The following is a 16,123-nucleotide window of genomic DNA, read 5'->3' as shown; positions in this document are numbered from 1 at the left end:
GAGATTGCGGGCATAACTTTCTTAGCTGATAAGTTTTGTTTTGTTTTGTTTTGTTTTCAGCTGGTCTCATTTTGCAGGTAAACAAAGCTCTTTTGCATGTTCTTAAGACACTTTAGGCACTTGGAAAATCAAATGGACAATGAGAATCATTTAATTTGTCCATGCAATAGTTGTACCCTTAGTATTTGGTTTTGTTCAAGTTAGATGCTGTTCATGTGCATGTAAAAAGTAGTGAAATAGTGAAATATAAAAGAAGCCTTTTATGTTGTTTACAATTTTGTTTCATTACTTGAACTGGTGAGCAGCATGTATGGACATTTTATGGCTTAGTTTCTCCTTTAGAAGATCAGTATTTTTTCAAGATCTTTAATTTTACAAATATTTAAAAAGGTAAACATAATAAAATCAAATTGTTGTCTCACCCCTCCATATTTTCTTTTCTTACATACATAGAGAGATGAAATGCATTATTTTGATCTCCTAAGTATTCTGTTTTATTAGTAGTAAGTTTCTATAGAAAGGAAATGTAAACATAATCATCACTCCAAATTCAGGACCTATGGTTGGTTGGGAGGAATATGATCTTTGGAACTAGAAAATTAAAGCTCTCATTAGTGAGATAAATCATAAAGCAAAAATAATCAATTATAAGAAAAATGTGTAAGTTCATTTTAAGGAGAAAATCTGGCTCCTCACCTAAGCCTCCTTTTAACTTGATCCAGGTTAATTGCATATCCAAAGAAAGTATGTGAATTGGGGGTGGGGTCTTTAATGGACATTTAGAAAAGGAGAGTCACTGGAACAAACTCGAGCCTTCTTTCAAGTATTTATTGAACTCATACTATATGGAGGAAAAGAAAAACAAGACTAAACAAGTTGTCTAGAGAGTAAAGAGCAGATCTAAGATTCAAATTCCACTACCTCTTTTTGCTTCACTGAAAATGTTGCATGGCTCCGTTCATTGCATTCATTTAGCAAATATTTACTAAATACCGTTTATGTGCAAGGCATTTTCCTAAGGGTAGTGTGGGATATATGATGAATAAGACATTTGTGGAGTAGGGAAGAGAGATGTACTTTGGCATCATACAGACTGGTTTGAATCCCGGTTTTTTGGATAAATTACCCTTTTAACTGATGCTTTGAAGGCAATAAAATGTTAAAAATTTTTAAAGAAATACACTTTTTTAGTGACGAGTATACAAGAGGTGCTCAATAAATTTAGTTTTCCTTTCCTATACTCCACTTCAAGTAGTTTGCTAGAAGGTAAGTCTTCACGGAATAGAGGAGGTTGCGATTGATTTGGATCATAAAGAATGGGTTCTTGCTTTGGTTGCAACGTGGGGGGTAGCAAAAGTGGTGAAGGGTGGGAGGGCTGTGAATAGATCCTGTTGATTGGTATTTGCAGGGAGGGAGAAAACTAGCATTTGTAAAGGCTGACTACCTACGGCAAAATCTTCTTCAGTATGATGTCGGTTCTTAAAAACATGGTAATAGCCAAAAATTAAGGCCTCTTCTCTGACTAGATCACTTGGGGCAAGTTTTTTCAAATTGGACAGTATTACTGATTCATCCAAAAAATATTTCTTATTTATTCAAAGAATATCTATGTTTGCCCTCAAAATCTAAGTGCTAGAATCTTAGGAGGAAGTTATCAAAGACATTGTCCCAGTTCTCACGGAGATAAACATGTAAGTTAAGTAATTTTAGTAAGATTAGAGGTGATAGAGCACCGTGGAAGAAAGGATTTTCCTTTGGGGCAGTTCAGTTCTAAAATTATATGAAAATAGGCACATATTGCACACCTTGAAACTATACATAATTCTTAAATATTTAAAAGGAAAAAGTGGACTTTTTTATTTTCATGTCAACTGCAATTGCTAACTTTACTAACGTTTTGGCGTAAAGTCCGCAGAAAAACACTGAGGAACCGTGATTAAGATCTTATTGAGATATCTTTCTCCAAAATCATGCCTCCACATTATTTCCCTAAAAAGTAGAAGCCTGGGGAAAATCTAGTCTTAGCTTTTCAAGGAACACGCATCTGGCGGCACCAACAAGGAACGCCGTTGCCGCAGTTTTCTAAACGCAGTTTCTCCCTCCCACGTGGTAGGCTTTTGGCAACTCGCCCTCCCTCCTTGTTCCGGAGAAGATTCTAACGCTCCTCAGAGCCGTCCCTAGTGACGTCAGGAACGCGATTTCTCTCCGTGGCCAATCAAACGGCCGGATTCCGGGGGAAGCCCGGGGCGGTGGCGGCGTCCTGGGCGCGTGCGTGAGCTCTCCGCGTGGCTATATAAACATGGCTGGTGCTATCGCGCGTCCGGGTAGTGCGGGGCGCGCGTATGGGGTCTTCGTGCTCTCTAGTTTCGTGGTTTTGAAATTTCTGGCGGGGGGACCGTAGCATAGTTAGCCTCGAACGTAGGAGCAGAAGTGACGCCCTCCCGGGAGCTGCCGGCTGGACTCAGCTGCAGCGGAGCTGGAGGCTGAGGTGCCTGACTGAACAGGCGCACGTGTGGGTGTCGCTGAGGGAGCGGCGGGCGCCCGGGCAGGTGTTGGCCGCCGGCGAGTCCGCGCCTCACGGAGGGGAGAGAAGTCTGGGACGCGCGGGTCCCCGACTTCTCTGTCGCGGCCCGTGCGCTTCGCCCTAGCTATGCTGTGGAGCCGAAACCGCGCTGGAGTCGGCTGCCACTTGCAAAGCCTCCCCTCGCCTGTGCTCCCGGCTCGGCAGCGCCGCGGCTGCCACTGATCCTCCGAGGGGGATGCCCGGGGGCCTCACAGAACCGACCGGAGCCGCTCCCACCGCCGGTGTGAGTACCTCCGGGACCGTGACCATGGCCCCCGCCGGGGCCCTGCCGGTCCGGGTAGACAGCACGTCCGTGGCTGTGGGTTCTGTGACTAAAGCTCCTGTCAGCGTCTGCGTGGGGTCCACAGCCTCCCAGCCCCTGCGGAAGGCGGCCCCCCTGGGAACCCTGGTGACCAAAGTGACTTCTGTCAGTGCTGTTCCTAAACTGAGCAGCGGCCCCAGGCTGCTTACACCCCAGATAGTCGCTGCGAAAGCCCCCAACACAACAATCCTGATGCCTGCTAATTTCCAGCTTCCTCCAGGTATGTGGATCACCCTTTCTAGCCTTATCCGCCGGTCCAGTTAGCTGTGACCCGGTAACCTCGCAGATCGGGATTATTCGTTCTCGCTCGTGGTTCTACAAGACTCGGAACCAAGAGAACTAACACTAAGCCTTTCATAATCTTGACGTTGCAGGGAGTTTATGGGAAGCAACCTACTGGGCAGGGATTTGGCTTTATAGTTAATAGCCGTTTGAGTCATTACCGCGTAATTTTTCTTTTCGTACATCTGGAAAGAGACTTTTTGCCTAAGAGACATAGTAAAAGCTAGAGCAGTATATTCAGGCGGGCCTTTGAGTTAGACTCTATGTAGTCAAAGTTTAGTTTCATGTAGAGAAAATCCAGTTTATATTTCCACACGCTTAGATTATGATGTAAAATAGTGTATTTAAAAGGTTCTTCTGAGTTCACCGAAAGAGAATATTAAATTTGAGCAAGACAATACATTTACTGCTCTTTAGTCCCCAAAACGAATAATGCTGCTTTCTGCACAATCTTTAGATGAATCATAATTGTAATTTTCAGTTAGAAGAAATTCAAAGGGACAAGTACCAGAGTTGACAGATAGATTAGAGGCTTGCGATTGGATTATTAGGTTTGAAGGATGTGATATTTGAAGTGGTATTTGAATGCTACAGTTAGTGTTTGGCCCCTTTTTATCCTAGTGTTTACTGTTAGTAACATGTTTTACACAAAGGTTTTGCTTTGTGACCGGTTACATATTGTAAATATGCTGAATGCTATCTGAGTGCCTATCATCTTTCTTTCCTTAACCGAAAGTTTCTTAAAATTTCATTGCCGGGTTTGGGGGGGGGGGCGGCGGCGGGGGGAGACCACATCCCACATTCTTCTTTGGAATAAACAATACTCATGCTGTTACATTGTCTTCTATTAATTTTGCTTAGCAGTAGTTGGAACATTGTCCTGCAAAGACAGTAAGAAAAAAAAGTGGAAGCCTTGATTGAAAAGATTTGATATCCTATAGCAAGATGACACTGGCTCTTTTGTAGCTAATGTTTTTGGTCATGAACAAATTGTGGAAAGATAATGTTCTTCACTTTTTATGAAGTTCTGTTTTAGTTTTGTACTGTGCATACACAATGCACATAAACTTGTTAAGGCTTTGTGAACCACTCTTTACACTATTTGCAAGTTCTAGCTTGTTATACCACACACTCTTCTATCAGTGTATTTGGAGGAAATTAGTCCCAAATTTGTTTAAAAAAAAAAAAAAAATCCTGCCCAATAAGTTAAGTTTGTGCAGAGACAGTCAAAAAAGTATTAAAATAGAAGTGTCCCAGGGGAGTGAATCTCCCTGGCAACGTGGAATATGACTCCCGGGGAGGAATGTAGACCCGGCATCGTGGGACGGAGAACATCTTCTTGACCAAAAGGGGGATGTGAAAGGAAATGAAATAAGCTTCAGTGGCAGAGAGATTCCAAAAGGAGCCGAGAGGTCACTCTGGTGGGCACTCTTACGCACACTTTAGACAACCCTTTTTAGGTTCTGAAGAATTGGGGTAGCTGGTGGTGGATACCTGAAACTATCAAACTACAACCCAGAACCCATGAATCTCGAAGACAGTTGTATAAAAATGTAGCTTATGAGGGGTGACAATGGGATTGGGAAAGCCATAAGGACCACACTCCACTTTGTCTAGTTTATGGATGGATGAGTAGAAAAATAGGGGAAGGAAACAAACAGACAAAGGTACCCAGTGTTCTTTTTTACTTCAATTGCTCTTTTTCACTCTAATTATTATTCTTGTTATTTTTGTGTGTGTGCTAATGAAGGTGTCAGGGATTGATTTAGGTGATGAATGTACAACTATGTAATGGTACTGTGAACAATCGAAAGTACGATTTGTTTTGTGTGACTGCGTGGTATGTGAATATATCTCAATAAAATGAAGATAGAAAAATAGAAGTGTCAAGACTGAAAACTTGCTAAGTGGAAACTGATCACTTGTTGACACTTACCATGTTACGCACTTTTAATAAAGTATTTATGTTCTTTTATTTGTTGATTATAATAGGTAGAAGGCAAATAAGGAAAAGAGTCTCTAAGGGTATGTAATTTGCCCAGTGTCGGGCAACTCATAGGTGTCGGAGGGGATTTGAATCAGGTCTATTTAACTGTAATCTTTCCACAACACTATGCTTACCACTTGGTGGCATTTGTGTGTGTACGGTATGCCTCACTGAGTATCATTGCTGAAAGGTGATTTAGAAAGTTTTAGACCGTAATGTTTTATTTTATACCCAAAGAAACCAAACTCAAACTTGCTTGAGCTAAATCGCAGCAAGCCAGAACCACTGTTTAAGTATGTTGATAGTACTGTACCAAAGTATTTTATATTACTGACCATGGAGGACTTCCCACAAAAGAGAGGAGATAAATCGTCTTTGGGAATTTTTAGTTACTGAGGAAGTGGGGAGGTGCTTGGAAGAAGTGCTCTGGGGAATTTCTGCCCATGTGTGGCGGAAGCATATACTAACACATTTGTGTACTGGTTGGTGAGAATAAGATAGCTCCGTGTACCTTAATGCCAGTAATTGAGGGATGAAATGAAAACACCGATTAAGGTAATGTTTTTAAAAAGTTATGAATCCAAATATTCCCTTTCTATTATGTACTGTTGATGAGCAGTTGATTACTCAATAATGTATAATATTTATTTAGAAGTCAGCTCTTCATTTTCTAATGTAATGAATCTTTCATTCTCTTCAGAATTTCTAGTGTGAACAGAATTTGTTTTAAAATATATATATATGTACACACCACAGATTACAATCTTTATTTTCCCAAAGTATTACTAGTAACAGTTTGTTGTATCTTTTTCATGTTAGTATCTGTGAATCTTCCTCATTCTTTCACCTGAATAATAGTCCATTATATTGGGCATACTATCATTTTTTCACCACTTTCCTGTTCGACATTGATGTTTGCACTACATTTTGCTATTATAAATAATGCCATAGGGAATATTTATGTATATTTTTGGGCAGTTTTGTAAACAAACCATTTCTGTACAGTAAATTGCCAGGAGTTGAATTATTGGTTCCAAGCTAATTAATATTTCAATAAATATTGACAAAATTTACCCCCACAAGATTGTATAAATGTATAATCAACAATGTTATTACTTAATTTTAAAGAGCTACCCATGGAATCTAAGAATTCATTTTCCAGACTTGGCTTTAGTTAATGGTAAGAGAAGGTTAGCTTTATAATTTGAGTGGGGGAGGTAGGCTTTGAAGATAAAAAATGTGGACTGGATGATTTTACTATTAAATGGATTTGTTACTTATTGAATAGCTACACCTAAGAGGGCTGTTGTTAGCTTGAAATCAGTCAAAGTAGCTTGGAAGTTTCTGACCAAGGCCAGAAAGTAGGGTCTAGGTGATGTGCTGATCAAGCATAGATAGTTAAGAGGCTTAGAAGGTTAGCCTTTTGTGGAAAGCAGTGGAAGACAGCAGAATAGGACCGATCATTCGTCGGTCTTGGAATCAAACATATCTTTATAGATTTGTAATTTTGGGCAAGTTCATTAATCTTGTTCTAAACCTCAGTTTCCTCATCAGAAATGTGGATCATACCTTCCTCATAGAGCTATTATTTGGATGAAATAAAATAAGTTTATAGAATCTGCATGTCACAGAACTCTAGAGAACACCATTCATGTGGAATACAATGTTGTGCAGCAGGAATACCCTGTATAATATTTGGCTTATAGGTACTTCACAGTTGCTATTTATCTAATATATATTAGCTTTTCCCAAATTCTCAATAGTCTGAAAGGATGGATCTTGAAATAACCTCAATGCCTACCCACCCTGTGCTTTTTGGGGGGGTCGGGGTGGGGTTAGAAGAATGTTACTTTGTTGTAGAAAATTTGGAAAACATGGAAAAATTACCCATAATCACAGTATCAAAAAATATTTTGGTTGTATTTTTTAGTCTGTTTTTTATATGAATTTTTTTGAAATATAGTTTTTGGAGGAAAAAAATAGAGCCCATTTATGGTGCATTTTGGTGAGTTTGACAAAGGTGTAAACACCGCCACAGTCAAGATATAGAACATTTTACTTGCAAAAGCTTTTAGTCTTCTGTGAAAAAAAAAGTCTGCTTACCTTTCCTATTTTTATGTGATTGGGTTTCTATGATACAGTTTTTATATCCTGCATTGCATTTAGCATTATATGGTAACATTTTTCTATGTTATAAACTCAAAATTTTAATTTTTAATGGCTGTGTAATCCATTATTTAATGATTCACTTATTGTCCATTTAGGTTGTTTACACTTTTTTGTTATTAAGTAAATTACTTATAAATAAAAATAAACCAGATGTCTTTGTATTTAGAGTGTGGTGTGTATCTTGATTATTTTCTTGACTTAGATATCTTGAATTAGAATTTATGGAACAAGGAAATCTGAATGTTGAAGACTATTGCTATATTTTGGTATTGTCTCAGGCATTTCAGTGCTAACTATGCACTGGGTTCAATGCTAAGTACTGTGGATGCTATAGTAAATAAGATAATTTGTAATACCCCACCTCTTGGAAGCCAGTAGATTTCCAAAATTTCCATAGGTTACCCTGGGCTTAGTTTTTCCTAAACAACTTTATTGTTTTTGTAAAATAATAACATGCTTATATAAAATCAACAACAACTACAAATATGGAAAATAAAAAGAAATTAAAAATCACCAAAATCTATGAGCTTACTTTTTTTTTTTTTTAATTGAGTTTGTTCACATACCATACAATTATCCAAAAATCTAAAGTGTACAATCAGTTGCCCCTGGCACCATCATTCAGCTGTGCATCCATCACCACAATTAATTTTTTTTCAATTTTTAGAATGTTTTCATTACTCCAGAAAACAAATAAAGCCAAAAAAAGGAAACTCAAATCCTCCCATACCTCTAACCACCCCCGTCCATTTTTGATTCATAGTATTGGTGTAGTACATTTGTTGCAGTTGATGAATGTTAAAATACTACTAACTGTAGTATATAGTTTGCAATAGGTATATTTTTTTCCACTATATGCCCCTCTATTAATAACTTCTAGTTGCAGTGTCATACGTTTGTTGTAGTTTATGAGAGAGATCTCTAATATTTGTCAGTGAATCACGGACATGGTCCATCACAAGATTTACTGTTTTATACATTCCTATCTTTTAAACTCCAGCTTTCCTTATGGTGGCATACATGACTGTGAGCTTCCCTTTTCCACCACATTCACACACCATTCAGCACTGTTAGTTATTCTCACAACGTGCTACCATCACCTCTGTCCATTTCCAAAACCTTAAGTTAACCAAGTTGAACATTCTGCTCATAGTAAGCAGTATTTCTATTTGGTTCTTTTACAACATGTTTTTGTTGATATTCATTTTGTTGATACATCTTTCTTTGGTTTCTTTTATTGTCCTTTACATTTGAGTATATTTAAGATAGTTGATTTAAAGTGTATAACTAGTTAGTCCGGTGTCTGGGCTTCCTTAGGATGATTCTGTATATTTTTTTCTGTGAATGAGCTGTCGTTTCCTTTTTTTTTTTTAATGTCTTGTAATTTCTTTTGGAAAGTAGACATTTTGAACAGTATAATGTAGTAACTCTGGAAATCAGATTCTCCTCCTTTCCTAGAGTTTGCTGTTTTTGGTTGTTGAGATCTGTAGTCATCTTTTAGTGAATTTTCCAAACTGTGTATGCTGAGACTTTATTGTTTGTGGTCACTGAAGTCTCTGTTTATATTCTCAGTGTTCAGCCAGCGACCTGATGGGGATTTCCTTAAGTGCCTGGAGCAAAGAGGAAAAAAAAGAAGCCTAATCTCCCTGTCTTTGCAGCTTGGCTCTATGTGTGGTACTCCTTCAGTACTATACTAGGCTGCCTACAGTTCTGCCTCAGACCACTATGGTTGGGTCTGCTAGCAATGAATCCTCTCAGTTTTTGTTTATCTTGGAATGTCTTTATTTCACTTTCATTTTTGAAAGATATTTTTGATGGTGTTCCAGTTTACTAATGCTGCTATTATGCAAAATACCAGAAATGGATTGGCTTATATAACGGGGATTTATTAGATTACAAATTTACAGTTCTAAGGCCACAGTAGTGTCCAGACTAAGACATCAACAAGAGGATACCCTTGCTGAAGATTGGCTAATGGGCATCTGGAACATCTCTGTCAGCTGGGCAGGCATGTGGCTGGCTTCTGCTGGTCCTTTCCTCCTAGGTTGTGTTTCAAAATGGCTTTCTTCAAAATGTCTCTGGGCTTCTGCCTCAGCTCCTCTCTCTCAGCTCCTGTGTGTCCTTGCTTTTTTCTCCCAGGGCGTTTCTGACTAAGCATCTAGGGGTTCTCCCTTAGCTTCTCTGCGGCAAATTCTGGGCTTCATCTCTTAGCTTAGCATCTCCAAATGTCCTTCTGTCTGCATCTCCAAGCATCAGTGTCTGTGTTGGTGCTTAGCTCTCTTAAATATTCCAGTGAACTAATCAAGTCCCACCCTGAATGGGTGCGGTCCTAACCTCCTTGGAAATAATTTAATCAGAGTTCTCACGCACAGTTGAGTGGGTTACATCTCCGTGGAAACATTCAATCGAAAGGTTTCCATTCAACAAGATTGGGTTAAAAGATCACGACTTTTGCGTGGGACATAATATATCCAAACTGGCACAGATAGATATCAGATTGTTGGGTGACAGGTTTTTTTTTTTTCTTTCAGCGCTTTGACTATGTCATCCCACTGCCTTCCAGCATCCATTGTTTCTGATGAAAAGTTAGCTCTCAGTGTTAGTACTCAATGGTGAGAGACTGAAAGCCTTCCCTCTAAGATCAGGAACAAGACAAGGATGCCCACTATCACCACTGTTATTCAACATTGTACTGGAAGTGCTAGCCAGGGCAATCTGGCAAGACAAAGAAATAAAAGGCATCCAGATTGGAAAGGAAGAAGTAAAACTGTCATTGTTTGCAGATGATATGATCTTATATCTGGAAAACCCTGAGAAAACGATGATACAGCTACTAGAGCTTATAAACAAATTTAGCAAAGTAGCAGGATACAAGATTAATGCACATAAGTCAGTAATGTTTCTATATGCTAGAAATGAACAAACTGAGGAGACACTCAAGAAAAAGATACCATTTTCAATAGCAACTAAAAAGATCAAGTACCTAGGAATAAACTTGACCAAAGATGTAAAAGACCTATACAAGGAAAACTACATAACTCTACTAAAAGAAATAGAAAGGGACCTTAAAAGATGGAAGAATATTTCATGTTCATGGATAGGAAGGCTAAATGTCATTAAGATGTCAATTCTACCCAAACTCATCTACAGATTCAATGCAATCCCAATCAAAATTCCAACAACCTACTTTGCAGACTTGGAAAAGCTAGTAATCAAATTTATTTGGAAAGGGAAGATGCCTCGAATTGCTAAAGACCCTCTAAGAAAGAAAAACGAAATGAGAGGACTTACACTCCCTGACTTTGAAGCTTATTATAAAGCCACAGTTGTCAAAACAGTATGGTACTGGCACAAAGATAGACATATTGATCAATGGAATCGAATTGAGAATTTGAAGATAGACCCCCAGATCTATGGCTGACTGATCTTTGATAAGGCCCCCAAAGTCACTGAACTGGGTCATAACGGTCTTTTCAACAAATGGGGCTGGGAGAGTTGGATATCCATATCCAAAAGAATGAAAGAGGACCCCTACCTCATACCCTACACAAAAATTAACTCAAAATGGATCAAAGATCTCAGTATAAAGGAAAGTACCATAAAACTCCTAGAAGATAATGTAGGGAAACATCTTCAAGACCTTGTATTAGGTGGCCACTTCCTAGACTTTACACCCAAAGCATAAGCAACAAAAGAAAAAACAGATAAATGGGAACTCCTCAAGCTTAGAAGTTTCTGTACCTCAAAGGAATTTGTCAAAAAGGTAAAGAGGCACCCAACTCAATGGGAAAAAATTTTTGGAAACCATGTATCTGACAAAAGACTGATAATCTTGCATATATAAAGAAGTCCTACAACTCAGTGACGATAGTACAGACAGCCCAATTATAAAATGGGCAAAAGATATGAAAAGACAGTTCTCTGAAGAGGAAATACAAATGGCCAAGAAACACATGAAAAAAATGTTCAGCTTCACTAGCTATTAGAGAGATGCAAATTAAGACCACAATGAGATACCATCTAACACCGATTAGAATGGCTGCCATTAAACAAACAGGAAACTACAAATGCTGGAGGGGATGTGGAGAAATTGGAACTCTTATTCATTGTTGGTGGGACTGTATAATGGTTCAGCCACTCTGGAAGTCAGTCTGGCAGTTCCTCAGAAAACTAGATATAGAGTTACCATTTGATCCAGCGATTGCACTTCTCGGTATATACCCGGAAGATCGGAAAGCAGTGACACGAACAGATATCTGCACGCCAATGTTCATAGCAGCATTATTCACAATTGCCAAGAGATGGAAACAACCCAAATGCCCTTCAACAGATGAGTGGATAAATAAAATGTGGTATATACACACGATGGAATACTACGCGGCAGTAAGAAGGAACGATGTTGTGAAACATATGACAACATGGATGAACCTTGAAGACATAATGCTGAGCGAAATAAGGCAGGCACAAAAAGAGAAATATTATATGCTACCACTAATGTGAACTTTGAAAAATGTAAAACAAATGGTTTATAATGTAGAATGTAGGGGAACTAACGATAGAGAACGATTAAGGAAGGGGGAACGATAATCCAATAAGAACAGATAAGCTATCATGGGTAAATTTAACGTTCTGGGGATGCCTAGGAATGACTATGGTCTGTTAATTTCTGATGGGTATAGTAGGAACAAGTTCACAGAAATGTTGCTATATTAGCTTATTTTCTTGGGGTAGAGTAGGAACATGTTGGAAGTAAAGTAGTTATCTTAGGTTAGTTGTCTTTTTCTTACTCCCTTGTTATGGTCTGTTTGAAATGTTCTTTTATTGTATGTTTCTTTACATTAAAATTTTTTTTTTCTTTTTTATACAGTTGATTTAAAAATAAAGAGTGAATGAAAAAAAAACAAAAAAAAGAGAAAGGTATGCAAGTGGAAACTAATTTGGCTCAATCATTAAAGTTGAACAAGGTGGTCATACCCAGTGACATTACCCCTAGCAACATGATAGAATTCTTTTTCATGCATATCTCTCTAACTCTTGGTATTGTCATTGGACTTCTCAATTTTTTGTGTGTCTAGGTAGATATAAAATGGAAGCTCACTGTGGTCTTAATTTACCTTTTTCTGTCTTTGGCATACGTGTTTCTTTTGTGCGTTTTGGATACTTGTCCTTTGAACTAAAATCATCTTCCATTTTGTGGCTTGGCTTTTTGCCTGATGACATCTTTTGCTAAACAGAGGTTCATAATTCTAATGTAGTTGAATGTATGGTTTTATTGTTTAAGAAATTCTTTCCTATTCCTAGGTCTAAAAAAGAATTTTCTATATTCTAAAGTTCTACATTGTCTAAGACTTGTAAAATCTTACTTTTTTTTTTTTTTAACTTTTGCATCTTAATGCACCTGTATTTTTTATATGGTATGAAATAGGCTTCCAATTTCATCTTTCTTATATAGATAACTTATTGACCCAGCCCCATTTATTCAATACTTTGTCCTTTACTCACTGATCTGTAGTGCCCCTTAGGAAAATTTAATATGACATGTCTGTGAGTCCTTTTACAGTTCTTTGGTCTATTCTGTTTGTCAGTTTTTGTAGTAAGGTACATCACCATCTTACATTAACTTTACAAATTACTGTTAAGATCCTGATGGAAAAGTGTTTCGCCTTTTTGAGGAGTGTATCAGCTATACACTTAGACTTCATATTTTAAATAGTTTTGAATGAAAACATTTTTCTATATTATATGTGATAATTAGCATGCATGGAATTCATTATGTGCTAATCACCTATTCATTGCATTTGAAAAAAATGGGAGGAGAAAATAGCTGATGGTTATGCTTCATTTATTAGCTCAGAGGTTACATTTTTTCCTTTCTTTCAACTATAGGAACAGTTGTGATCAAAAGTAACAATGGTCAGTTGATGTTGGTATCTCCTCAGCAAGCTTTAACAAGAACTGACACAAGTACGGTAACTTCAAGGCCAGCAGTACCAGCTAATACTCAAACAGTCAAAATCTGTACAATGCCGGTAATGTACCTTAGTATTTTTTTCATCTTTTCTTAGTTTTGCCAGCTATTATCTTCATGTTAATGTGTACGTGTTTGCCTGTAAAAATAATAGATGATTCTGTTCAGCTTTTTGTATTGAATTATTTACTTTGAATACGTTGATAAAGATTTGCATTTGTGTCATTTGGTAATGGCTAAAATAATAAAATTTAGTCTTTATACTTTAGGATTTTATAGTCCTCAAAGCAAGTTTAAAAGGGCTATTTGTGTTTCTAAATGGAAGGAAAATAACCATTATGCTTCAATTTTAATTTATGGTAAAAATTATGACTGTAGTTTGTAGTTTTCATTTTTATCTATATCTTTTAGGACTTATTCTTAAGAAATAAATTTTCTGTAATACTTTATTAATTTGGCATTGTGAAAAATGAGTGATTTTACATACGTGGTAATCTTTCTAAGTAACTGAAGTTTATCTTGTGTGCCTGAGTTTAAAATATATATTTTTATAGACATCTTCCTTTGCTTTTTTAAACAGAAAATGCTGAATGTGGTTTAACGGTTTCTTGATGCACACTCACCTTAATGAAAGATTTTGTGTTATATTCTGTAGTAATACCATATTTTTTCTTTCATTGTTTTGTTTTCTTAATTCTAGGTTCTCAGCCAATGGTATCATCTGTTACTGTATCTGTCACTAATAGCTGCTTCCCTTCCTAGTTTGCTTTATCTAATTGCTGTGGATTGAGAAGATAGATTAGTGGATTTTTTGTTTATAAATAGATATTAAATATGAATCTGTATGTTTTCAGTATGAGCCAAAGAGTAAATTTAATACTGAAGTCCTATGAAATTTATTTAGTTTGAACTTTCAGGTCAGTGGGCTGTTTATTTAATCATTTTGCTATCCTAAATGAATGAAAGGCTCACCAGCTGACCAATTGGCTAGTTAGGTTTATGTTTTAAAATGTGCATAAAGCCTGTAAGGTTATAAAGCCATTTACAACAAAAATCTTGCTATGGTAAAGTGTTTTAGTGTTAGCCATAATAGTGATTAATTTTAAGCCACTAATGTTGATGACTATGTGTTACCTTCTTGTGTCAAGAATTCTAGCTCACAATTAATCAAGAAAGTGGCAGTGGTACCTGTTGTTAAAAAATCAGCACAAATAGAAACCACTGTGGCAACCACTGTCCCAAAGTCATCCTCAGTACAAGTAAGTTGTAACTTATTTGTGGCCACCTGTGCACTGGGTATTCACTCATCTTTCTTTATTATTTAGTGCTTTCCTGCCACGCTCACACTTCCTTTACTGTGAAGAGGGGTATATCTTGGAGCATGTTTTGTGCAATACCATGTTGGGTTCTATGCTTCTGGATCTACCCCTCTGATGTTCTGACATTTTTTTAACCATTCTGCTTTCATTCTTTTCCTGTGACGTAAATGATGTCAGTGAATCTGCCACAGGTGAGTTTTTTTTTTAAGAGCAGTTGTAGGTTTACAGAAAAATCATGCAGAAAATACCGAGTTCCCATATACCTCTTACCCACTGCCCCCTAGTTTTCCTTATTAGCATTTTGCATTAGTGTGGTATATTGGATATAATTGATGAAGCAATATTATTGTAATTATATTGTTACCTCAAGTCTATAGTTTACATTAGGGTTCACTTCTGTGTTGTACAGTTTAATGTTTTTGTTTTTTGTTTTTAAATTTTTATTGCAGTAACATATATGCAAAATAACTTTTCCCATTTTGACTGCTTTCAAGTATACAGTTCAGTGGTGTTAATTACTCTCACAACGTTGTGCTACCATCAGCACCATTCATTACCAAGACTTTTCTATTACCCTAAACAGAAACTGTACCAAATAAGCATTAACTCCCTATTCCCCACCCCTCCCCCCACACCGTGGTAACTGGTACTCTAATTTCTGACTGAATTTACATATTCCTATTATATCATGTAAATGAGATCATACAGTATTTGTCCTTTTGTGTCTGGCCCATTTCACTCAACATGATGTCTTTAAGGTTCATTTATATTAAGAACTTCATTCCTTTTTACAACTGAATAGAATTCCGTTCTCTGTATATTCATCTACTGATGGAGTAAATATGATTTTAAACATAATTTTGTTTTTCTACTAATGGCTACCATTTATTGTGCTTGATGCTATTTTAGGTACTTTACATTCATCATCTCATTTCTTCTTTGTGACTACTCTGTAGAAAGGGGGAATTTGAGCCTAGGTGTCTCTGTCTCACACTGGAAGCTCTGTTTTTTTTTGTTTTTGTTTTTTTTAAACTTTATTGAAAAATTAAACAACAAAAAAACACAGCATTTCAAACAAAACAAAGCAAAGGATTAAGAAAAACAAATAGCCTAAAACAACTACTTTGCCTTCATACCTCAAGAAAATTAATAATCCATATCCAAAGGAAGCTCTGTTCTTAATGACTTCTGTACTGATTATTTAAAACCCTAGTTTTATTTTCTTAGGATAAATTCTGAGGAGATTGTTGGGCCAACGGGAATGAATTTAGGGCCTTTGATATCTACTATCATTTATTTTTCTTTTTTTTTTTAATTCAATTTTATTGAGATATATTCATATACCATGCAGTCATACAAAGCATACATTCAATTGTTCACAGTACCATTACATAGTTGTGCATTCATCAACAAAATTAATTTTTGAATATTTTCATTACCACACACAAAGATAATAAGAATAAAAATTAAAGTGAAAAAGAACAATTAAAGTAAGAAAGAACACTGGGTGCCT

At 37.0% G+C, this 16,123-nt stretch overlaps 1 protein-coding gene across 2 annotated transcripts in view; it reads left to right on the top strand.

Annotated features, from left to right (window-relative positions):
• Positions 1-2,302: 2,302 nt before the first annotated feature.
• Positions 2,303-16,123, top strand: part of TAF4B (TATA-box binding protein associated factor 4b) — a 197,223-nt gene continuing 183,402 nt past the window's right edge. For both annotated transcript variants that reach the window (XM_037805602.1, XM_037805603.1), the window contains exons 1-3: positions 2,303-3,105; positions 13,210-13,352; positions 14,440-14,550. In XM_037805602.1, coding sequence (XP_037661530.1) covers positions 2,760-3,105; positions 13,210-13,352; positions 14,440-14,550 — 600 coding nt within the window. In that variant the 5' untranslated portion in view covers positions 2,303-2,759. The remainder of the gene's footprint in view (positions 3,106-13,209; positions 13,353-14,439; positions 14,551-16,123) is intronic.

Source organism: Choloepus didactylus, chromosome 16, assembly GCF_015220235.1.
Source record: "Choloepus didactylus isolate mChoDid1 chromosome 16, mChoDid1.pri, whole genome shotgun sequence".
In the NCBI taxonomy this organism is placed as follows: domain Eukaryota; kingdom Metazoa; phylum Chordata; class Mammalia; order Pilosa; family Megalonychidae; genus Choloepus; species Choloepus didactylus.
The sequence above is the reverse complement of the archived record's forward strand: the minus strand, read 5'-3'. Positions and strand labels throughout refer to the sequence as shown.